Source organism: Pyrus communis, chromosome 8 (assembly GCF_041283825.1).
Source record: "Pyrus communis isolate YQ-2024b chromosome 8, ASM4128382v1, whole genome shotgun sequence".
Lineage (NCBI taxonomy): Eukaryota > Viridiplantae > Streptophyta > Magnoliopsida > Rosales > Rosaceae > Pyrus > Pyrus communis.
The window spans coordinates 1,352,449-1,377,675 of NC_142572.1; the positions used below are offsets into that span (position 1 = coordinate 1,352,449).

At 36.5% G+C, this 25,227-nt stretch overlaps 3 protein-coding genes across 3 annotated transcripts; 2 read left to right on the forward strand and 1 right to left on the reverse strand.

The window, feature by feature from the left end:
- Positions 1 to 287: 287 nt before the first annotated feature.
- LOC137716749 (F-box protein At1g10780) lies at positions 288 to 2,806 on the reverse strand. Its single transcript, XM_068456127.2, has 4 exons — positions 2,687 to 2,806; positions 1,186 to 1,928; positions 768 to 1,048; positions 288 to 675 (listed from the first exon to the last, which is right to left on the reverse strand). Exons 2-4 carry the CDS (start codon positions 1,925 to 1,927, stop codon positions 439 to 441), a joined length of 1,260 nt encoding a protein of 419 aa, XP_068312228.2. The 5' UTR covers position 1,928; positions 2,687 to 2,806; the 3' UTR covers positions 288 to 438.
- Positions 2,807 to 10,030: 7,224 nt separating this feature from the next.
- Positions 10,031 to 15,113, forward strand: LOC137717943 (uncharacterized). Its single transcript, XM_068457453.2, has 5 exons — positions 10,031 to 10,513; positions 11,988 to 12,097; positions 12,188 to 12,559; positions 12,983 to 13,571; positions 14,572 to 15,113. The coding sequence occupies exons 1-5, from the start codon at positions 10,273 to 10,275 to the stop codon at positions 14,658 to 14,660; spliced, it is 1,401 nt and encodes a 466-aa protein (XP_068313554.1). The 5' UTR covers positions 10,031 to 10,272; the 3' UTR covers positions 14,661 to 15,113.
- A 1,029-nt stretch (positions 15,114 to 16,142) lies between these two features.
- LOC137717761 (uncharacterized) lies at positions 16,143 to 24,126 on the forward strand. The gene is made up of 5 exons (XM_068457229.2): positions 16,143 to 16,742; positions 21,348 to 21,457; positions 21,550 to 21,921; positions 22,340 to 23,162; positions 23,770 to 24,126. The coding sequence occupies exons 1-5, from the start codon at positions 16,481 to 16,483 to the stop codon at positions 23,856 to 23,858; spliced, it is 1,656 nt and encodes a 551-aa protein (XP_068313330.1). The 5' UTR covers positions 16,143 to 16,480; the 3' UTR covers positions 23,859 to 24,126.
- Positions 24,127 to 25,227: the final 1,101 nt, after the last annotated feature.

Below are 25,227 nucleotides of genomic sequence, written 5' to 3' on the forward strand. Positions count from 1 at the left end.
AACTGAAAGACTGCTAACTTCAGATTTCAGTTGCAAAACTCAATCGTGGATCCGATTCCAACTGCAACAAGGCAGTTTTCATGCTTCTGCCGAAAACATAGATGCCTTAGTTGCATTCAACTTCCCAACAAAGAGGAAGTACAAGAGTTCCTGAATCCATTTAGTTCTGCATTTTTGCTAGGGAAGGTTTAGTTGCATTCAACTTTTCAACGAAGTACTTACAGGAAAAGTACAGCAAACACATACAATGGCATATAAAATTAAAGACAGCAAAACCATACGCAAAGTTGACAAATTAGTTTAATCCAAATTTTGAATTGATTCAATAAATGACGATCGTAGTTCAATGAAATTAGCAGTCATGCTGTATTTAATCAGAGAGTTAAGGCAATGGTATGAATTAAGAAGGAAAAATGAGTAAGTTCCCTAAGGAAGCTTTTATTCTATTCTAACGATCTTTCGGTTCATGTATCTAAACCTGCAAATCTCGTCGAAGAAATCATCTGCGCTGCTGTGACTGCTCTTCATCTGAAGAATCTTTATCACCATCGTCTTCAGATTTTTCCCGTACTTCAACAAGGACTCAAGAGTGCTCATTTTCTGTTCAGCATTCAGCGGTGATCTCACTGTGATCATCACTTCTTCCAGGCAAGGAATTGCAAATCCCGAATCAACCTGAAAAATGAAAAGAAAATAAATATAAACTCAATCGTACTTTAAAAGATTGACCTAAACTGAAACTAAATTACAAAGTAGTATCAACTTACATTTTTCAGGCTGTTCTTTTGACAAAGGGCAGCAAACATGGCTCCATGGATATCAAACTTTTGCAGCTTGGGATGGTTATTGAAGAAATCAACGAAGTCAACCTCTGGAAAGGGTTGAAGGGTCTCGAAATCCCCTGTGAATTCCACCTTCATATAAAGGTGCTTCACTTCACTTGCCCATTGAAGCATTTTTCTTATTGCGTCCCAACACCACTGGACTCCCCTAATGGATAAGAACTCTAGAGCAACAAGTTTCTCAAAATCAACCATGTAGACTCTCCCTAAACACGCACCAGAAAACACAAAGATAAGGAGACATTGTTATAATTCACACAAGTGGGGAACAAGAAAATAAAATGCACCCAATATATACTACATTTTTCAAGTCATCAAACGTAAGCTTATAGCAAATCATTACCTGCATTATTGACAATTGAAAGTTTGCTCAAATGCTTTGCATCACGAACCCGAATCCAGCTACAGCCTTGCACCTCAAGGACTTTAATTTGGGGGCACACCATGGAAAGTGAGCAGTTGCCCGAGCCATAAAAGTCTAGCTTACACTGCTCCAAATGTGGCAACTGAATCGAAACCGATCTCACCCCTTCACAACCAAGTAACACCAAATTGGTGAGATTAGGACAGGCCTGAAGCACAGTTGACAAAGCAGGATCCTCCAGTTTTGCTCCAACAATTTCAAGGTTCTTCAGTTTCTGGAAGACATCCCACTTTGGTGAACGGGCCATTAAAACTCCCCAAAGTTTTAAAGACTCCAAATTTTGTGCAGCAGTTAAGTAATCCAATTTTGAAGGGCTTTCAAGACAGGCCTGATAATCAGCAAGATTGTCCATTCGGAGCTCCAGATACTTAAGAGAGGGACCTATGATTGATAACCACGAAGCAAGGCCAGCACCGGAGAAGGGACTATAAACAACCAGATTTTCTAACCGTTCAATCACTGAAACCATCTTCAATACAATGTCATCAGGGCTGTCTCCGCCCTTATGGCTATCAAAGGAGCTTCTAGGGAAGTAAAGGCTCCTTATATAAGGCATTGAATCCTTCCATCGCTTGGATACACAATTACAAATTACAACGTCTTTGGCGTTATCCATATACGACAATATGTATTGAACAATAGCATCAGGCAGGGAGTCCATTCTGTGAGGACAGCAATCAAACAGTTAGCGGTCATTACGAAAATATTTACAAAATAAAAGGAAAAGATCTTAAAAACTTACAATTTTACACAATTCATAAAATTTGAGAAAGAAATTAGATTGGTTAATTATAGCTAGCCATTATGTCGGGCAACAGCGATTCACATGAAATCAGAGCTATCTAAAGCTAGTAGTTTTTGAGGTCAGGTACTTGTGCTCAACATTCAAACAGTGTTCCCTCTCTTCTGAATTCATTTGGTTTCTGAGGTAAACGTTGGAGATTTAAAATGAATTAAAAAAAGGGAAATACAACACGGGTTTGTCCGAAAATCGGAAGAAAAACAAAGAAAACGAAAAGGATATGACTTGGTAAGTGCAACAAGAATCTGAACAAGGAAATTACTGAAAGTACAGAATGTGCGAGACTCGTAGCTGAAACGAACGAAGATAACAAAACAATTTGGAAATTAACCACATTTGAAATGAGAACTACATCAATTAGGCAGATTGGATTAAGTGGGTTTGAACTTATAGAACCCAGATAAGGGGCGATACTTTGGAACAATTTGGAATGAACCCAAAAAAGGGTTCCTCCTAAATGCTTAACAAAATAAAAAAAAAAACCATTAAAAATTAGCTCGGAAACAACCATCCATGAATCTGATATAGCAAATGTTAGAAGCAGTAGCAGTAAATCTGTGAAACAAATCAACCATCTTAATTAAACAGATAAGAGGGAGGAGGGAGGAGGGAGCTTACAGATGAAAACTTGAATTGAAATTTGCAACGGATCTGAGAGCGTTTGACAACTTCCGCTCACTCTCTCTCAAAGCGTCTCTGGTGCTTCACAACAAATCCATTTATATCCATGTCACAGAGAGGGAGAGAGAGAGAGAGGCTCTGTGGGGAAGGCGCGCTTTTACCGTCAATATTTGGGGGGTCATTTCAAATTTCAAAAAGTTTCTGTAGAACATTTTTCCCTTTTTTAAGAAGAAAAACTAACGAAAACTTCTTAAAAATTTTAGTTTTTAATGAAAATGATAAAATAAAGGTGTAAATAAATAGTATCAAGAGTAACTTTTCAAAGTAAAAATATTTTTAACGTTAAATATAAACAGTATCAAAAGTGTTTCATTAAAAATATTTTTATTTAGTAGTTTTATGTTTAAAATTTTAAACTAAAAAGATGTGCTTTTAAAGATGTGTTTTTGAATTGAAAAGAACTACTATTGAATAGATTCCTCAATAGCACACACGGATTAGATCAGTTTGGTCAGAGACTCAGAGTCATGTGTCCACCTCTTTATATCTGAGTTTGTATCTTCGCACTCAAATAATAGTAATTTAAAACAGAATTAGGTATTTGTCAACGTACTCTCCAAATTTGTATAGAGCTGCCAATTTTCCTAAACCTTAATTTTATCCAATTACATCCTTGCACTTGTATAATTAATTAATGTCCCCCTGAATTTTTATAATAACCAATTTCTCCCTAGCGTTAGATTTTAAAACTTTTTATCGTATTTTCCCCATCCAATTTCTAGTCTTTTTGCCTCATGCATTTGTCATGTGTTGTCCGCGTGATCAAGATGGAGAAAAAATTGGATAAACATTTTAAAATCTAGCATTAAGGGAAAATTAGCTATTATAAAAGTCCAAAGGTTAATCGATTAAATTTAAAGTTTAATAGGAAAATTGGCTAATGATAAAAATTCAAAAGATAGTTAAATAAAAATTTAAAATTAAAGTTCAAAAGAAAATTGACATCTCTATACAGATCAGAGGACAAATCAACAATTGTGCCAAATAAAATATCGCATTATTAAAAAAACAAATCAACAGAGTATTTCTTCTTTTTCTTAAATATAGAAAAACCATTACTAGTTATTAAAAAAATAAGTTATTTGACCAAATAAGAACACATTTGTTTCCATTAATGTTGGGTCTTTTTCCTTATCTGTTCTTTTCAATTGGTAATAGCATGATATCAAAGTAAAATCTAAAAAAAATTAAATTGAACCCTTCAATGCGTAGCAAAATGCAAAAGTGGCCCGCTTGTTTCAAAATTTGAATTTTCGACCGTTCAAACATGTTACATTTTTAACTTTTGGCACCTCGCGAATGGTGCATATATACACAAATTGGAAAAAGGATCCTCTCTGTGAGGGGAAAATCAATCAATTACGTCTGTTCATCGTAAATCGTACGATCAGTTTTTATTAAATATTATTTATATTCAATTTTAAATTTTAAATTTTAAATGATTTTTAACCTTATGATATACAATAAACAAACGTGATTAATTGATTATTCGGATCCCTACAAAGAGAATCCAACGAGGATCCCTTCCCCACGAATTTGCACATGACAGGGAAAACTTGGTCGCTGGTCCACCACGTGTTCCTTCTTCCTGCCCAAAACACTGCTTTTAAGTTGATTAGGAGATCCAATTAATTAAAATAAAAGTTGATTAGGGAGATTATTAGTGGGAGAGCAAAGCTTTTTTAGGCGATTTTGAGCACTAAACACCCTTTTTTTTATAGGCTTTTAATATTATGTGCCGACAAATCGCTGATTTCCTTGCAAAGGTGGTGGGGCCGTGGTTATCCCTGACTTTTTATTTTTTAAATTAGTGTTGTAGGCCAAAATTGATAGAGAGAGGGAGAGAGGAATGCCGCTTAGAATTTTGGTGTTATATATACATACATATATATATATATATTGGTTGGAAACTGAAAATATTTCATAGAGATAGATGAGGGTAGTGGTGGTGGTGGTAGTCATAGTAGGGGTGGCAATGAGCTCATGGGCCATGGCAATGTGGCGGCAATGGTGACAATGGTGGCGGCAGGGATTGAGGATTGAGATGGTCATGGTGAGGTGGTGATGAAAGTGATGATAATGATATCATTACATATAGGTGGTGAAATATATTATTTGAGAATTGAGAAAAATAAAATTCATCAAAATCTTAAAGGAAAGAGGTCTGACTTGCTATGTAAAAAAACTTACCATAAAAAAGTTCAAAATCCATGAACTTCTTTTCTTTTGAGAAAAAGTACGCTATTCATTCAGATTGATATAGAATACGTACAAGATAGTAGGATACGGTGCATATTTAATGGACCTCAATAAAAATCTTACCATGGATTCCAACCTGGTTGAAGGGAAAAAGAGCGTCTTGCACTAATAAAATTATATAGTTAATTATCCTCTATCAGGAAGTCCAAAATTACATCCAAAGCTTCCTCAAACCAAATTCGTTTGCTATGGAAGTTAGGACCCCATTGTGCCAATCTTTGAGCAACCTTGTTTGCCTCTCTTATCTTTCCATGCCCTATCAAATTACAACCTGGTTTGATACTGAAATGATTCTGAAAAAAGCTGGTATCAAAAAAAGCTGGGAGCTGTTTTTGTGTTTGGTAAACATTCAGCTTCAGCTTTTTTTCACAGCTTTGGGTGAAAAAAAGCCAAAAATAAGAAGCTACAAAACCCAGCTTTGAAAAATCGGCTTTTTTTCACATCTGTTTTATATAAAAGTTTACCAAACACTATAATACTGTTTTTTTTTTCAAAAGCACTTTTACAAAAAAATTTACCAAACACTCTGCTGCTTTATTTCATAGCTGCTTATTCTCACAGCACAGCAGAATCAGTTTTTTTTCAAAGCACAGCAATATCAAACCAGCCCTACATTTGATCAACCCACTTATGGTTTCTTCCATTTTTCTACAACCCCTTTTGTCTGCTGCTTTTCATTTGTTGCCCATGCTATTTTTTAATAAGAAACTTTAACGAAAAACTTCTGGTACTATTTATTTTAACGAAAAACTATATTTTTACACTAAAAAATCAATCTTAGTACTATTCACTTTACCCTTTATTTTGTCATTATCGTTAAAACTCAAAATTTTCAAATCATTTTCATTAATTTTCCTTTTTTTTATATTCTGCCAACCAAACTTGAGCATTATAATTGGTATCCAGTGGGTGCCTTGTCGAGCCTTGTCACACTAACGCGTACCGTTCCTTCCAGATATGCCATATCGACATTAGAACGAGATCGAAACTGTCTCGTGCCAAAGATGGTGCCAAACTTGCAATCCAATCCACCCATGCAATATTTCTGGCTTCGTGAACTCGAAAGCTCAACGGACTAGAGAACCAAATGCTTGCCGCCATTGTGCAATCCCGCAACACATGCTCAATCGTTTCTACTCTACCACTGCACAAACTACAAGAGGCATCTTGAATGATTTTTCTCCTAACCAGGTTGTCTTTCGTGGGCATTGCATTCATACAGCTCCTCCATACACAGATTTTTATTTTTCCTGGCACACACGGTCGCAACTCGTGCACTCTCCTCTCCACACGAACGTGCCAGATGATATGCACTCTTGGTGGAGAACTTACCATTCTTTTCCGCATGCCAAATGAGCACATCCGGTGGTTTAAGAGAACTAAATGGGATGCTACAAATTAAGTGGACTTCCTCCTCACAAAAGATATCACATAAGAGAGCCATATCTCAAGAAATACTTTCTCGGGAGCCAACTATCCCCCCACACATTTATACTACTGCCGTTCCCCACACGCCATATCCCCCCCTTTCGCATAACCTTCCGAGCCTCCGCGATGCTCTTCCAGCAAAAAGATGCATTTGTTTTCACAGGGGCGCTCATGAAATCCGTCTTCGGGTAGTACTTGGCTCTGAATAACTGAGCCACTAGTGAACCCGGCTGTTGAAGTAGTCTCCATCCTTGCTTTGCCAATAACGCCAAATTAAAAGCATACAAATCTTGAACCCCCAACCTCCCTCACTTTTCGTTTTACATAATTTTTGCCAACTTATCCAATGAATCTTTCGCCTCCCCTGGTTCGGCCCCACCAAAATTAGGCAACCATTTGGTTCAAATCATTACAAAATGTTTTAGGCAAAAGAAAAGTCTGCATAGTGTATAGTGGTATTGTTTGTGCCACTGTCTCAATCAACAACTCCTTGCCCGCACTATTCAACAAGTTGCCCCGCCATCCATTCGATTTATTCCATAGGCAATCCTTTATGTTAGTGAATGTAGCCTTCTTTCTTTCCCCACGAAAACCAATAAACCCAAATAACGGTCATGGTATACAACTCGAGACACACCTAAACAATCAACAAGTAGCTGCCCATTAATCTCCGTGAGATTTCCACTAAACGCTACGCAACTCTTTTCATTTTGCTTGCCCCGAAGCATTTTCATAAATCTTAAGCAATGCTTTGACCCTTTAACATTCTTGGAGTGAACTTTAAACGAAAATAAAACTATCATCTGCGACCAAAAAATGGTTTACACTTGGTGCACCCTTACAAATGGTGACCCCTTTTAGCTGCCCCCTTTTCTCCCTTGTTGTAAACAAGGCAGACAACCCCTCGGCACAAAGCACAAACAAGTATGGGGAGAGTGGATCTCCCTGTCTTATCCATCTCTTAGGCCGGACATAACATACTGGATCCCCGTTTAATTTGAACGAATAAATCACTGTAGTTACACATATCATAATTAGGTGAATCCACTCTTTAGCAAAACCCATCCTTTTCATAATTTGCTCTAAAAAACTCAATTCAATTCGATCGTGTGCTTTACTAATATCAAGGTTCAACACCATGGACCCATTTCATCCACTATTTTTCTTGTGCATATAATGTGCGATCTTCAATGCCACCAAGCTATTGTTTTAAAATCCTCTAAAATAAATAAATTTGTGAATTCTCCTAATTTTGTAGACTCACAAAAAGTTGTAACTGAATACCACAAGATTCTTATAACCTTTTTAGAAGTCATAAAAAGTCATTATTCAATATCGAGTGAATTTTTTTTACTCTTTAAAGTCTATATTGAATACACTTAGATTTGAGAGTCAAGCAAAGTCCATCAAACTACATATACAATATACCCCATAAATGTACGTTTAGTCTAAAAATAAGGAACAAAAGGTATCCAAAACTAGCAATAAAATATAAAACTTGCCTACAAAATGCATACATTGAGTAATTAACTATAAAATTATTCAAAATATTGCACAACTTTTTGGTCTGAATAAGTTCGGAACACTTGAGAAAAATTCGAATAGGAAATTTAGAATTATCGACATCCTTAAATGCATTTCAATTTCTATCCCAATTTGTCGGAAAATATTTGAATTTAGAATTTTTGAGTTCAGATTAAAAAAAATTATTGTCAAAATCAGAAACACTATTCTAACTTGCACCCCTCGTTAAATCGTCATCCATATTAGTCAATTGCCACTTAGCTGAGGCAAATTTGAAACATACATTATACATTTGTGATGCTAATGAAAATAGAGCTAACTACATTTTACGCTCTCAAGGTTTGAGGTGATTTCTAAATTGGGCCGTGATGTTTCAATTTTTTGACATTGCCACCTAAAATTAAAAAATATATCAATTATATTTAAACATCTAATTATCCATTACATTGATGAGTTTTTTGGGCTTTGTAGTAATACGGCTTATATGTCAACCTAGTTACAAATTTTATATTCATCACGTCATCAATTTAATGAAGATTCAAACTATCTTGCGAAATGTAATTAGCCAAAAAATTATGGCAAAAGGCTTGCCTAGCAAGTAAGATGGTAGAAAAGTAGGAAGCCGTTGTCCAATCCCATTCTACATCACTATCCCTTTTTATAGCTTATGATGAGCTCCCCCAATCATACAAATTGTGCATAAATAACTGGTCGATGTGAGTGGGTGATCTTCCTTGCGTCCTCATCACTTAATTGAATGAAATTAAAACAATAAATAATTAAATGGTAAAATATATGGCATATGAAATTAACCCAAAATTTAAAATAATAGTAATAGGTGACGGATATGTGATATCACTTTTTTTTACACAATTTTTTACGCAAGTTTTTATGGGGCTCACTTCGTAAAGTCAAATCTCAAACCAATAAGACATTCATTTGTAGTAAATAAATGTATGAATACAGTTTCACAAACTCTAAAGTTCTAATCCAACAGTTATATGATTTCAGATTTGAGCGATTTTTTATAGACACGACCTTTGAGGGAAGATTTAAAAGACAAACGGTTCGGATCGTTGAAATACATTACGAAGTGGGTCTAAAAAAACTTGTATCAAAAGTTATGTAAAAAAGTGGTGCCACGTATCTGCCCCTATAAAAATAATAAGGGTGCATGCTTGTTCACCATATTCAAGCACGATAAATTTTCAGTGTGTCGGGAATATGACCCGATATGTCATGATACATCTGGTTGAGTTTTTTCTTTCAAGTTTGGTATTCCCAACCACGTTCCGAGCATACCAATTGTATTATTACACTTGGTAATGCTCACCACCATACATATTACCATTTAACGAGTTTAAATTTCACTACATAAATTTCAAAATTGAAAATAATAAATATGATAGTGATAATCACCATTATTTAAGAGCGGAGAACAAAAGTATTCCCATCATAATAATAAATTAGTGTTACTGATGAAAGTCCCTATCAATATGGATCATATCAACATTTCAAATTCAATTCATGGTGGATGGAGCATTTTTCTTTTCTTCTAACTTTTATAAAATATTATCCATCAATACCGTCATCTCTTTTTAATCTTTATGCTCTCCCACTTTCTTTTCATCTTTGCTTCTTCTCAACGTTCGGTAGCCTAAACATAACAATAATATAATATAAGAAAGACAAGTTGATTGTACCATGTTCAAGACTTTCTTCTTCAATCTTATTGTGCTTTAAGTTTAAACTCTCTATTTTTCTTTAGTTTATTGTAAAATTTATTTTTAAATGTAATAATATATTCACAGTAAGAATGAGAAATTTGAGTGAAGTCCTGCAACGAGTCAATCATAATATTTTGTTATATACAATGGGTTTTTTTAATTATTTATTATTTTTTTGTTTCTTAGACCGACATGCACTAAATGTTTAACCAAGTCCATCTAGTTCCTGAAACTAATATAATCCGTTTCAACCAATGCATAATTAGTAGAATATATTTTGAAATAATAATATTCTTTGTAAAAAAATAAAATAATATAAGAAGCAATAAGAATAGACTATTGTGTGACTTGTGAAGTGACAGAGTGTGTGGTTTAAACTTGAGAGAGAGAGAGAGAGAGAGAGAGAGAGAGAGAGAGTAAAAAGAAAAGGAAAGAGGGTTGAAACAGGGCGATGCCCACCATGAACATTTGTCCCTCACATCTTCCACCTTCTTCTTCTTCCTTGGATCGATTGTGTTCTCTTTAGACTGAAAGAAAGAGAGAGAAAGAGAGAGAAAGAGAGGGAAATTCCCAGATGCCCTTCAAATGGGGAAGGGTGAAGCAAATCTGGACCAGCAGCAGCCGAGTCATGAGGGTCAGAGTGCTTCGGGACTCATCTGTCCTGGATGTTCGATGGTTTTCAACCGAATCGCCAAGGGCTTGAGCTTTAGATGCGTCTTCGTTTTAGTTCTCAGTTTATCGGTTTTTCTCTCTGGGATCTTCTGGATCCTTCCTCACCGCGCTACCAACTCGGGGTTTGATGCCACACAGGCAATTAAGCTCAGTGGTATGTCCACTACTCCTCTCTCTCTCTCTCTCTCTAATGTAAATCTATTTGGTTCACTTGATTATTCTGCCTTTTTTGAATTATTTGCCTCATATTTTGATTTTTCTGATGTTTTGAGCAAATGGGTAGTATTTATCTTTACTGTATGATTGGGGATCTCTGGATGTTTTGGGCAAATGGGGTTCTGGTAAATGACCTTGTTGTGTAGATGTTTGGTAGTTTCAGGTCATCTTCGCGTTAATGTGATAATGGCGTGGTGGTTGCTTACCGAGTAATTAGGGGGATTTTTTTGGAGCTTTTCACATAAATGGGAGTTCATGATTAGTTTAGGGTGGGGAAACTGGTATTTCATTGTACTGTATAATTCAGGTCTTTGGTTTTAAGCATTTCTGGTGTTTTGGTGAGGCGGTAAATCACCTTAAAGTTAGGATGTGGACGGAAAAGAGAGTGGTCTATCATGATTTCTGGTAATCATGGAAAGACGAATATCATGTAAAGATTTTCTAAATACAGAGCTTTCCCTTTGATTTACTTGAATTTAGGAGTGTTTATGATGCTTAGCTTTAACGCATCTAGTTAGACATCAAGACCTAAATGCATTTCATATTTCCAGAAATGCTTTCGTTTTAGTGGTAGTTGATTGTACTACTATATGGTTGGAACAAGAGTGAGTTAGAATTGGAAGTGACCGTAGTGTCTTGCCTTAGTCGGAATTTCTTTTTCTAATTATATATCAATAGCTATGTTCTCTTTAGTATACATTCATGAGGAACCAGGCTTCTGAAGTTTACCACCGATATGGAAATTGTCTGAAATTGGATGTCTCAATTACAAAAAATTAAGGGCCCATCGGTGTGCATGTGAGTGTGTGCCAATTGGCTAGTTAAAATATGATTTTATCGATAATAAATTTTCAATGGATTGACAAAAACTCCACCAAGTACAATGAACTATCTCAACTTCCAAATTGGGCAACTAGGAGGTCTACGCTAACTGCTATTGTCTTTTTATTTGTGATACGAACAAACTCCCTGAATTTTGCCTTAAGGAACTCCCTAGGCTCTTAATGACTGCTAGATGCTGTCGAGTTAAAGAGTTTAGACAGACATGCTATGCAAAGGCAAGAGTGGACCATATAGTGTGTGTTTATAGTGGCGTTGAGTGGAATATTACTGTATTGCAATGGAATTGTATCAATTTGGATATATAATGTGTTTATTGTTATTTTGTAGCAATTTAATAGAATTGTAGGTGATAATTGCTGCTGAGCTAAGATGACCCAGTGTGATGATTTAATACAATTAAGAAGTTAGAAGATTAATTGGACAATTTGATAAATAGATGTAATATCCGTTATTTTTCTTGTTGAGTAGCTAACGTGCTTGTTCTTTATTGCTTTAACTATTTTTATTTTCGTTGAACTTTAACCAGAATAAATAGGCGAATGCTTGTATGTCTCATTGTCTTTTTTCAGCCACAGTTCAGGCATACTTCAGATTGGAAAAGCCAGTTATGGACCTTGTTCCACACATTGGAAGATTAGAATATGATATCAATGGGGAAATTGGTGTCCCAGGTACAAAGGTACAATTTCAATCTTTTACCATTATAGGCGTATCATGTTGCTTTCATACAAAGTGAAGCATCAAACTGAAGTCTGCTTATTGTCAACAGGTGGCTATCTTGTCTATGCACCAATTTCCTGCACATAATTGGACTGATGTGGTGTTTGGTTTTCTTTCTGATCCAATAAATGTTCCAATATTTCCTGTGTCCTTAAGTGTGCTGAGGTCATCCTTAGTTGAGCTTTTCCTTAAGCAATCCAATCTTACACTGACAACATCAATTTTCGGGCAGCCATCTACATTGGAGATTCTGAAGTATCCGGGGGGAATCACTGTGATTCCTGGTCAACCTGCTTCAATCTGGCAGTTACCCCAGATTTTATTTAATTTTACTCTCAATAATTGTATAGATGATATAGTGGAAAATTTTGGCGAGTTAAAGGAGCAGTTGAAGTTTGGATTGTATCTGAGGCCTTATGAGGTATAACACCTACCTACTCTAGTGACTTTTTGCACACTTCTCTTTAGGCATAAAATTTTGGGATTCTGATGTATTAAGGTTGTTGGTTCACCACTATTTCCGAAACCTAAGTTGTTACAACAAGTTACAACATTTGTTTTATATTCTAACATGCTAGGAACATCTTTACCATTTGAAACTTTATTATAGATCCAAGTTTCCTACCATATATGAGTTTGTGCAAGAATTGTCTTCGTTATGCAATGGAAGGCATAATATTTAACAATAGCAATAACAAAGGCAACAAAAGGGTAGCCGCAAAGAGTGCTGAATTTTCTTCTAGAAGTTTTGAAAGGATAATGAATATACTAGTACTGGTTGATGCTCTCAGACATGTGTCTTATTTCAGTGATAAATAACTCTGCATTTTTTGTGTTCATGCAGAATGTATATTTGCAAATAACAAACACAATGGGTTCAACAACAGCAGCCCCAGTTGTAGTTCAAGCTTCCCTAATGTCTGAGTTTGGAGGCTTTGGGCCCCAGAGATTAAGGCAGTTGGCTCAAATAATCACGGGTTCTCCCACAAAAAATCTTGGCCTGGATAACTCAGTGTTTGGTAAAGTTAAAAGTATCAGTTTATCTTCTTATCTGAAAGGTACACTCTCCGCAACCCCTCCAACTGTTTCTCCAGCTCCAACTCCAGAGCCATCAATTTCTCCATATCCTGCTTCTCCAGTTTACGCTCCAGCACCCTCACCTGACATTCATCATCTCTCATCAGCACCTGCACATCCTCATCCATGTCCGCACCAAGGTTCTAGAATTCCTCCATCCTCCTCACCAACTTCTCACTCTTACCCTACTGTTCCTCCTACATATCCTCCTAGAATTCCTCCATCCTCCTCACCACCTTCATCTCAACTGTCCCCACATGTTTCACCTGCTCCTGTAGTGTCTTATGCTCCCAGTCCAGAAGACAAGGGAATTGCACAAGACTTGATGTCTCCATCACCTGGCCCATCCCTGTCGTGTAAGTTACAAAATACGTTTTTTTTTTTTCTCTCCTGCTTGTGATGTAGCATATATGGTCTTTGATTTAATACTTTATGTTGTTTCTTGTGTATGGTCTTTCAAGTGTTATAGTGGTATAGAATTCTGGCTCAGAGTTCAGGTGGATGGGAATTTATGATTCTGTGCTCTTTTAATTAGAAATTAAGTGCCTATTTTCGATGATTTTGTCATTTATTAAAATTGGTTTTTCCTAATAGAAATAGGTCTTTCTGTAAAAGAGGCGTTAGCAGTCAGTTAGCAGTCAGTTTTGCAACTTCTGGTGCCATGGTTTTGAGTAAGAGTAGAGTTCGCTTGCTTTACTAATGCATGTTACGAGAAGTTAAACTTATAGACTAAAAAAATGTTGCGGCTTAATTTTTGAAGTGGGGATTACTCAGGTTTTGATTGAATCTGAATCTGGTTCAAATGTACAAAATACATAGGTGATTGATACGTGTACGTACATTTGTAATGATTTGAATTTCGTATACAAAAGAATTTTTTTTAAGCAGATTTTGGACATTGTTGGATTGAATTCATTACAAGCTGACTTTGGTGCAACCTTAATGGAAATTTGAGAATCAAGTTTGAGATTGAATTAGTGGATCAATTTTGTATGGTTATGAATCTCAATCGGCAATGGAATTTTAGGACCGACCCGATTGACAGAAAGCCAAATGTACATGTGGCAGATTTTGAAAGGCATGGATATTCTTCACTATGCCGTTAGCTTAGAGAACTATAGGCATTTGTTAGGTGCATCCATTGACATTATCATTTTCTGAAAAGTGACTACATGATTTCGTTTACTACTTCCCTTGCTTGACATGTTGCATTTGTTAGGTGCATCCATTGACATTATCATTTTCTGAAGTGACTACACGATTTCGTTTACTGTTTCCCTTGCTTGACATGCCAAACTATTTGATATTTACTTCTGATATCCAATTTAATGACACAATAAGTGTTTTTTGCTGCAGCTTTAGCGGTAGGACCTTTGTACAAGGAGATCCGGTTATTGCAACTTTCAGGAGTCTTCATCTTTCTTATCGTTTGCTGGTCACGGTGATCGTTCTTCCCTTTAAGAAAATTTGCAAGGCGTACACCGCATCCCAATGGTTTAGTTTTGTTTTCAGCGGTAATGGTAGAGTGCCAATGTGAAAAGTTTCAGAGACACATGTTCCTTATGCAACACATATACAAGTGAATTAGGAGAAGATTGCAGGTCAAAGCCAAGAGGTGGCAGGCCTCTCATCTCCCTTCTGCATTTGTGAGGTCGCGATGACGGGATGTTCTTTCCGAAGGGAAGCCTCCTAGAGATAGTGTGACCAGTTGAAGCACACCCTAGCTTGCAGAAGTTTCAAAAATGAACCCTATCTTTTTATTGAATCAATTGTAATATATGCAGGCGCTTTTTCGAGCATCTGCAACGCCGGGCAAAGAAAAAATCGGTACAGAAAGAAGAAATTGTATACCGTATACTTGTTTCTTTACATAAAAAGAGAGAAAAAACACAGTGAATTATTGAGGAGGTGCCCCCTTTTTCTTGGTGTCTTTTGTTTTTAACCCCAAAGGGGACTTTTAAAGGGCCAATTAATCTCTGCACTAATCAACCATGTTAGGTTTTATTCTTTGTTTTTTTTCTTTGATGGTGTTGGTAACAAATCCTAATTTGGCACCAAGGCCACTTTTGGACTTTGGCAAGAGGCCAATTGACAATCTTGAGGAAATAGTAGGCTATGGTGTGAAGAAAGTGCTTTTTTTGCTAAAGTTATGTGGACGTTTTGAAAAGAAGTGCTTCGTACGTGAGCAGTTCTAAACGGGTCATTCATCTTTCAATTTCTTGTTTGTTCTTAGGTACATTACAACTCTTTATGTGAATCTATCAAATCCCTTTTTTGCAAGTCTCTTAAAAAAACAGACTTTTTATCCAGAATAGTCCTTGAGGTTGGTATAATTCTTACTTTTGTCTCTGAAATTTAAGGTCGATAGAAGTGGTTCATGAGATTATCCACTGTCAATCATTTTGGTTATTCTATGAGAAATCTCTATTGAGGGCATTTTTGTTAAATCAACATTTCCCCTTGAATTGGTGGTTTCTTCAATTTAACAATTTAACAGAGATTTTTTACAGAATGACCAAAATGATTGACGTGGTCAATGAACAATCACAATGACCATTTTGGCTAAAAAGCCAAAAAAAAAAAAAAGAAAAAAAAAAGAAAAAACTAAACAAGAATATTGCTTAATATCTTTAATGTAAGAAGTAATTCTTTTTTACATGTTGATGTTACATCATTTCACTATTCAAACACATTATTACTTTTAACATCATCTATAGGTCATTTCCAAAAAATAAAAAAATCATTTCATTTGGATACCGATTAAGATGAAGATATTACTTCTCATCATAAATTTTGATTTGCGGGACACATACGAATGAAAATCATTCCCTTATTCAAATTAATGTAATTTTTTTAAAGTAATTTTTATATCATAAAGAAAATGAACGATTTAGATTATAAGATACTTTTACCGTTAAAACTTACATGTCATTATTTTTGTTCTTGGTCTGAGAACTCTGAAGACATGGACAGTGACTACGAAGTCGTAATGTACGTGATTAGCGAGTGACAGTGTATAGATGAGAGAGAGAGAGAGAGAGAGAGAGAGAGTAAAAAACGAGGGGAGGGAGAGGGAGGGAGGGAGAGAGAGAGAGAGTAAAAGATAGTAGTTTGTCCTTGTAAATGGTTTAAACAGGGCAACAATACCCACCATGAACACTTGTCTCTCACATCTTCTTCATCATCTTCTTCTTCTTCTTCCTCTCTCCTGTCGTTTCTGTACTCTTTAGAGAGAGAAAGAGGGGAAATCCCAGATGCTCTTCGAATGGGGAAGAGTGAAGCAAATCTGCAGGAGCAGCAGCAGCAGCAGCAACAGCAGCGGCAGACTCAGGAGGCTCAGAATTCTTCGGGACTCATCTGTCCGCGGTGTTCGGTGGTTTTCAGGAAAATCGGCAAAGAGCTGAGCTTCCGATGCGTCGCCGTTTTGATCCTCAGCTTCTCAATTTTACTCTCTGGGATCTTCTGGATCCCACATTACTATGCAAATAGCTCTCAGTTTGATGCCAAAGAGGAAATTAAGCTCAGTGGTATGTCCACATTCCCCTCTCTCTTGCTCTCTCTACTGTGTTTTTTGCTTCACTTCAATTTGATTATTCATTTTTTTGAATTAATTAGGTATTGCTGATGTTTTGAGCAAATTGGTATGTGGTAATATTTGGGTTTAGTGTACATTTGGGGGTTTCTGGAGGTTTGAAGCAAATGGGTTTTGTGTAGATGTTTGGTAGTTTCAGCTATCCAAATTCAAATGGATTTAACTAGTAATTAGGGATTTTTGTGCTTTTTCAGATAAAAATTGGGGTTTTGTGATTATTTTTGGAAAGGGGCAAGTGGGATTTCTCTGTGTTGTATAATTCAATGCTTGCAATGTTTCTCTTGACTCACCTGGCTATTTATAGGATATGGGCAATGCACCTTTTTTATAGACTATATCCAACCCTTGCATCGAAAATGCCTCTCGTCTGATAACAATTTCGTTTAATTCCAACCAAAAGTTTAGTACTTGACTACTTACATATGTGGTGGGGGATAGCAAGTTTAAAGATTTTCACATCTTAATTAAAGAAGGTTAAGAAACATTCTTTTTATAACTTGTGCTTCCAACATATACTGTCTGGCGCATACAAGTTTCACAAAACGATTGTCAATGTGAATTTAACATTACCATACAGTATACAGCCGGTTGACTAACTATTAAGAGGATTCAATATTCTTGCATTCCGGAAGTAAAGAGAACGTGCAAAAAGATGTATAAGATCTTTAGCTAAAACAGAATAAACATATATATAATATCGGAATAAATGGTGAACTGAATTACAATCTACAGGAGTAGCATATAAAAGCATAATTGAGTTTAGTTAAACTCATTGGGAATTATACCTCGTGTTTCTCATGTGGCTAGCTAGTACATTGAGAAAAGTCCTATATGTAATATAACAACTAAGTGCTAATCATAACATTCCAATAGTAAATAGGGGAGGAACTTGTGTTAATGCTGTTTGTCCGGAACATGTTGTTGCCCAAATTAATGAACGGTCAACGTTTTTATTTGTGTACTATTATTCTCACATGAGCATACGAGGTATGGGTTGAATTGAGTAACTAGAGTGAGTTGTGGAGTCTTGATCATTTTGATTTCACTTCCTGATTAAGTAGTTATGTTTTCATGGTGTTTTGCGGATTTGGAATGAAGTTCACTTTCAATTTAGGATGGGTGGGAAAGAGATTGGTCCTATCACGGATTCATGATGTATGGTAATCTTGTGCTCGTGCTCGCACTCTTCTGCAGTGTGTTCTAATTTCCTAGACATTATCTTTATAAATGTTAGATGTGTCTGCATCTGGGTAAATCATGAAAAAGGAATATCATGTTCACATTTGCTAAATACAGAGTGTTCCCCTTGAATTAGGTGAATTTAGGAGCACTTATGACGCTTACCTTCGATGGATCTATTTAGACATCAACACCCATATAAATCTATTTAGACATCAACACCCATATAAATTTCATACTCCCCAAAATGCTCTCTTTTCTGAATGCGGCGGATTGTACTACTATATGGTTGGAAGTACTCTAATATCCTGCCATGTCCATACTACTATTCTGCTTGATATCAATAGCTATATGTTCTTTACTGTGCATTGACAATGATAAGGATTCTGTAGTCGACTGCAGAAGTGCAAATTGTCTGATAATTGGATGTTTCACCATGTAATCTGCTGTCATGTAGTCGAACCACCTGTTTACCTTTAGTGGAAATAGCAGTTTATGAACATTGTGGATTTACAAAGGTAGTGGTCTATTTTATTCTGATACGTTTTCTCTGGTGTTGGTTCGTAGAAAGAACTGACAATAATAAATGTTAGACAGTCAAAGACTCAAGAAAATTAACTTTTTTTTTCCTCTCAAGTAAGAAAGGAAATGGATTTATACCTTCAAAATAGGAAATGATATAGGCTTCAAATAGAACATTCAATGACTACAAGAAATAGAAAGACACATTAAAGTCCTATAGGACTCATAGAACTTGTAGAAATATTAGTAGACTCATTAATAAAAGGAGATTCCTAGAACAGTTAGGGTGTGTTTGGATGAAGGACTTTAAAGTTCCATAGAAGTTAGGCCAAATTTGTTAGGATAAGGACATTGTATTTTCCTAAGACCCAAATAAAAAGACTCTTGATAACATTTGACCCAAACAAATGCATTTGACATCAATTCTTTGACTTTGGATTACCTGTTTTTATTATCTCCTTTTAATTTCTGATCTGTGCACTACCATAGGCACGTCTTTTTTTCTTTTCTTTTTTTTGAAAGAAGCTTTAGTTTTAGAGTTGTCCCAATGAGCTTAGTCTTGTGTTTATAGTCTACAAATAGGGTGCATATTTTCTAATCAAGATGTACAGATGCAGTCGATGACATGCCCACGTTAGTAACTTAGTAGCTATGGCTTTGGGAGTCGTGATATCCTTGTATATCACTGTATGCTCAGTCTCATATTTAAGTCAATAGATTTATGGTAGATGAACTCTGAGCAGTCTACGAGTAAAAGGGACAACAACAACAACAACAAAGCCTTTTCCCACTAAGTGGGGTCAGCAGTCTAAGAGTAAAAAGGACAAGAAAACAAAAATATAAGGTGGGATGAAGTGTAAATTAATATAGGAGCTAGAACTGTGATTTTGACTTAAGTCTGTTTTATTGCCTTGTTGGTACCATGGTTGGCCTCTTTGAATCTTGTTTATAATGTTGTTTTTAAGGTAATTTTGACTGAAGTGTAGAATAATATAAAATTGAATCAGAGATACACCTCTTCTCATTATTAATGCGATCCGTGGCTTCTGAGTCTTAGCATTTTGTGCTGATATACCGTGTTCGTGCTGCATAATCTTGAACTAACTGGCTGATAGACTTTATTGTCATATCTTTTGTGGACTGCTTGTTTACTGTTGTTTGTATACTTTTATAACTACATTTTGATAAGTATTTAATTTCACATCGGAATAATAATAGTAGTAGTCATAATAAACATATCATAATAACAATATTAATAATAATAATAATCTTAAGAATAATCCTCATCATTTTTCAAATCTATGTTTCGAGGAGCGGTTTGTTAGGAAATCCAAGCAAAGCAACTGAACTCAAATGCAAAACCAAAAGTAAAGCTCAACACACACAATGGAACTTGCCGCATCCTAACAATTACATAAAATAAAATATAGATCAAGCACATAATATAACTTTTAGCACTGGCATAAGTATATAAATAAAATATAAAAGTAATTAGCAAATTAGCATGTTAGGCGTCATGCAATTCCAACAAATAAGACATGTCCTGCCATGACTAAAATACGATAGGATCAACACAAGGTTATGCTTCAAATATATGATTCAATATCTCTTTTAACAACAACAACAACAACAACAACAAAGCCTTATCCCACTAAGTGGGGGTGGGTGTATGAATCCTAGAACGCCACTGCGCTCGGTTTTGCGCCAAGTCTTCTGTTAGCTTCAAGTACTCCTTGTCTTTTCTCAACATCTCTTTTAAAAATAATTAAAATATGATTTTCTCGAGAGGAATGTTGAGTGGAAGGACAAAAACTTCACCAAGTGTAATGAACTATCTCAACTTCCAAATTGGACACCTCAGATGTCTAAGAAAACCCCTATGTTTTCGGTCTTGGGATACAAACCTGAAACTCACTGAATCTTACCTTAAACTCCAAAAATCAAAGAGGCTCCTAATGACTGCTTGGTGCAGACTGCAGAGGCTGGATAGTGGACACGCAAGATTGGATTATATAGTATATGATTATAGTAAGGGAAGATATGATTTACATATGTTTCCATAAAAAAAGTACAATGTACAAATTTAGGATATATAATACATGTTTACCAACCTGCTAATCTTTATTAATTAATGAAATCCTTTTTGTCAACCAAAAGAGGGTGAAAAGACAACTTAGTCTTCTATCACACAAAATAAATGATGGGCAATAATGTAATTTCACAGGTCCAAATTTTACTGTTTTTTATTGAAGCCTCACCTCCAGGTGATGTTAAAATATCTCTAATATTTAAAATTAAAAAAAAAAACCAAAAAAAAAAAAACCTCCCATGCCCCCCCACGTTCTATCTCTTTCTCTCTCCCTCTCTCCTTCTCATTTTCTAAAAAAATGTGTTCATACACACAAAGTGTGTAGGCAAATGCTAGTATTATTGGAGATAATTGCTGCTGAGCTAAGACGTTTGATTTAAGTAATGTATTTGTACGTCCATACTATAATCATATACTAAATTATCCAATGCTGCGTTACTATAATCAATACTATATTGTACGTTCCATACTATAATCATGTACCTAATAACAACCTTTTCACAGGCCTAAAACAAAATTCATTTAATGCATTTAAGAAGTTGAAAGATAATTGGAAATCTAACGAATAGTTTTAAATTGTGTTAGTATTTTTGTTGATTAGGTAACATGCTTGTTCTTTAATTGTTATTGCTTTAACCTTTTTGTTGTTAATTTATTATTGAACTTTATGGTTTCTAATTTTTGTCGCATAAATTTGTGATGACTGAAATGAATAGGTGAAAGCTTATATATCTATTTATCTTTTTCCAGCCACAGTTCAGGCATACTTCAGACTGGAAAAGCCAGTTACGGACCTTGTTCCACACGTCCAAAGATTAGAATATGATATCAACGGAGAAATAGGTGTTCCAGGTACAAAGGTACAGTTTTAATCTTTTGCTATTGTAGCCCGTATCATATTGCTTTTCGTACAAAGTGAAGCAACAAACTGAAGTCTGCTTGTTGTCCACAGGTGGCTATCTTGTCCATGCACCAATTTGATGCATCTGATCTGACTGATGTAGTGTTCGGTGCTCTTTCTGATCCAATAAATGTTCCTATAGATCCAGTGTACTTAACTGTGCTGAGGTCATCTTTAGTTGAACTATTCCTTAAGCAATCCAATCTTACATTGACAGCATCAATTTTCGGGCAGCCATCTATGTTTGAGATTCTTAAGTATCCTGGGGGAATTACTGTGATTCCTGTGCAATCAGCTTCAATCTGGCAGAAACCCCAGATTTTATTTAATTTTACTCTCAATAATTCTATATCGGACATAGTGGAAAATTTTGTTGAGTTAAATGAGCAGTTGAAGTTTGGATTGCATCTGAGGCCTTCTGAGGTATAACACTATTCTGGCAACTTTTTGCACATTTCTCTTTAGGCGTGGCTTTTTGGGCTATTGATGTATTAGGTTCATTGGCTTAGCACTATTTCGTAAAACCTGGTTAGAACGTGGGATTGACAGTTATTTTAGTTTCGAAAATTCTGGGATTCAAGTTTCTTACCATATTTGAGTCTATGCAAGACTTGTTCAGTTATGCAATAGAAAGCATAATTTATTAACAATCAAGGAAACAACAACACCAAATAGGATAGGGTATTTGCCATTGAGTGTAGTCCAAATTTAAATGTCCATCTGGATTTTCATAGTTGTTAAGGTCCGAAAATATCAGATTGAGCAATCTAGTACTAGTTGATGGTCTCAGATTTTACGTTGTATTTTTTTTATTAACTGCAATTTTTGTCTCATTTTGCAGGATGTATTTTTGCGAATTATAAACGGAATAGGTTCAACTAAAGCGCCCCCAGTTGTGGTTCAGGCATCTCTCGTGTCTGATGTAGGGGTCATTGTGCCACAGAGATTGAAGCAGTTGGTTCAAACAATCAAAGGTTCCCCTGCAAAAAATCTGGGTCTTAATAACACTGTCTTTGGTAAAGTTAAAAGTATCAGTTTATCTTCTTATCCAAAGGGTGCACCCGTTGCAACCTCTCCAACTCCTTCACCAGCTCCATCTCCAGAGCCTACTCCTTCACCAGCTCCATCTCCAGAGCCAACTCCTTCACCAGCTTCATCTCCAGAGTCATCAATTTCTCCATATCCTGCTTCACCGGTTCACTCTCCAGAACCGTCACCTCACGGTCATTATCTTCCACCTGCACTGTCACCTGACATTCATCATCTACCACCAGCGCCCTTACCAGACATTCATCTTCTCCCCCCGGCACCCTCCCCTGACATTCATCACCTCCCCTTAGCACCCTCACCTGGCATTCATCTTCTCGCCCCTGCACCCTCACCTGAGATTCATCATCTCCCACCAGCACCATCCAAGGTACCTGCACATGCACCACCATGTCCATATCACGGTTCTAGAATTCCTCCAATCTCCTCACCAACTTCTCGTTCTAACCCCATTGCTCCTCCTACCTATGCTACTAATGGTTCCCCTTATTCGCCTTCTCTGAGTCCCTCATCTCAATTGTCCCCACACGTGCCACCTGCACCTATAACGTTCTATGCTTCCAGTCCCGGAAACAAGGGAAGTCCACAAGACTCAATATCTCCATCACCTTCCTCAAGTAAGTTACTTAACAGTTAATAATTCTGAATCTGGTTATTTCTTCTAAAATTTGATTGGCTTTTCAGTGGAATAGTTAATTTGACAGTACATCTTATGTTCAACTGTGCAAAGCACATAGGTAACTCATATAAGCATAAACATTTATGAGTATATGAACTTTTGTACAAAACACAAATTTTAAGCAGACATTGGATCTTATTTGATTGAATCTATAAAAATTTAAAATTTGGTGCAACCTTAACGGAGACACGAGAATCAGTTTTGAGTTTTGGTTGGTGAATCTACTTTTTGTGATTATGAATCTCAATCGGAAATGGAACTTTAACACTGACCTGATCCATTAAATACAAATGTATATGGAGATGGAGTTTTAAAGAGCAACGAAACTCTCTTCTGTGCTATTATAACTTAAGAATGGTATAACCATTTGACAACTGAGACAAAAAGCAAGCGTTTGGTTAGATGAATCATGCATCCATGGACGTATCTTTATTCAATTTGCGTACATGATTTTTTGTATGCGATATTTGATGCTTGGCGTGTAAAATTCTTTGACTTTTAACTTTTGACATGTAAGTTGGTCACCTGATGAGTGCTTTTTGCAGCTTCATCAGCAGGAGCTTTCTACAAGGAGATCTGGTTGTTGGAATTTTCAGGACTCCTCATCTTTCATCTGCTCTGTTGGTTCGGTTGATTAAGGTCGTCTTAAATATCTGTAGCTGCGGAAATTGTCGGAGATCCAAAAACATGGAAGCTTCGACCCAGGCATCGATAAAATGTCGATATCGACAAAAGTTTGAAGAAAAAAAAAAATAATGATGTAAATTATAAGATAAATATGGAAATTTTGAATGTAGGTGCATAGTAGTTAAGTTTGTATGATTTGGACTAAATCCAGTCCAAGCTAAAGAACATTGTCTCTCATAAATTGTTTAATATTTAATGCAATTCAATTGTATATACTTGAAAATTTGTATCTATTATTTATATACTTGGAGTCCTGAGCAAGCGGCTTATATTGTCAACTGTTCAGAGACGGACCGTCACAAACCAAAATATAAATAAATCGAAAACCCTAAACCCTAGCTCGGCTGACTCTTGAGGCTTTGATCGAATAAGATGTGAGAACCAGTGCACAAGCAATACATCTTCTTCCATGTCCGTCCTCATCATCCATGACACGATCACCTTGTCTGTAATTCGCTTCACTAATCACAACGGCATAGGCCTTCGATATGAACCGCGGTCCGCTGCTATTCTCAACAGCAGAAGCAACATATTCCAGGCAGGTTTTTCTGCAGCCACGTTGGAAGGCAAGGCCGTTGTTAATGAGACTAGACATGCTTCAAACAACGCAGCAAGACGCGCTCCCAGTTAGCTGGAAGGCTGTCGATAACTTCTCTGTCACTCGACCCACTGAAGCAAGTTTCAGCCCCAAGCAGGATACTTGAAGAACATGCAACCACGTACTCTGTAAGATTCAAAACGTAGGGTAAGAGTTTCGAATCTTCAGAAACTGAGAACAAAAGGCGGGGCATCCCTTCTCGGCCCAGCAACTGAACGGTAAACATAAACTTTATCAGCCAGACGGTCATCATTCCCCCCGTCACTTGCCAATAACCGGCAGGCGGCCATTGTCACATTGCAGGCCAACATCCAAAATGACCTCACAGATTCGTACTTGTCTATACCCGAGAGCAAGGCTACATCCCAAACGGGCACTCCCTTATCTCAAGTTTCTTGAGCTTTGGACAACCTTTCAGCACACAATGGTGTTCCCCAATCGCTTTTTTCCCGCGGGCGCTAGAACTGAAAGCGTTTCCAAATTCTTAGCATACCTCCCAATGTACTCAAAGGCACGATTGATCAATAAACCTGACACTGCAAGCCATTGGAGTTTAATGCAATTCTTCACCACTGCACTAAAACCCTCGTCCAGAGGCTCGTTTGTTAGGTATTCCGGTTGGCTTGGGATCATTACGCTGAGACAAAAGTGGGCGATATCAGCGCAGTTTTATACAACGGTTGCGACAGCGGCATTAGTCATCTGACAACAGAAGTAG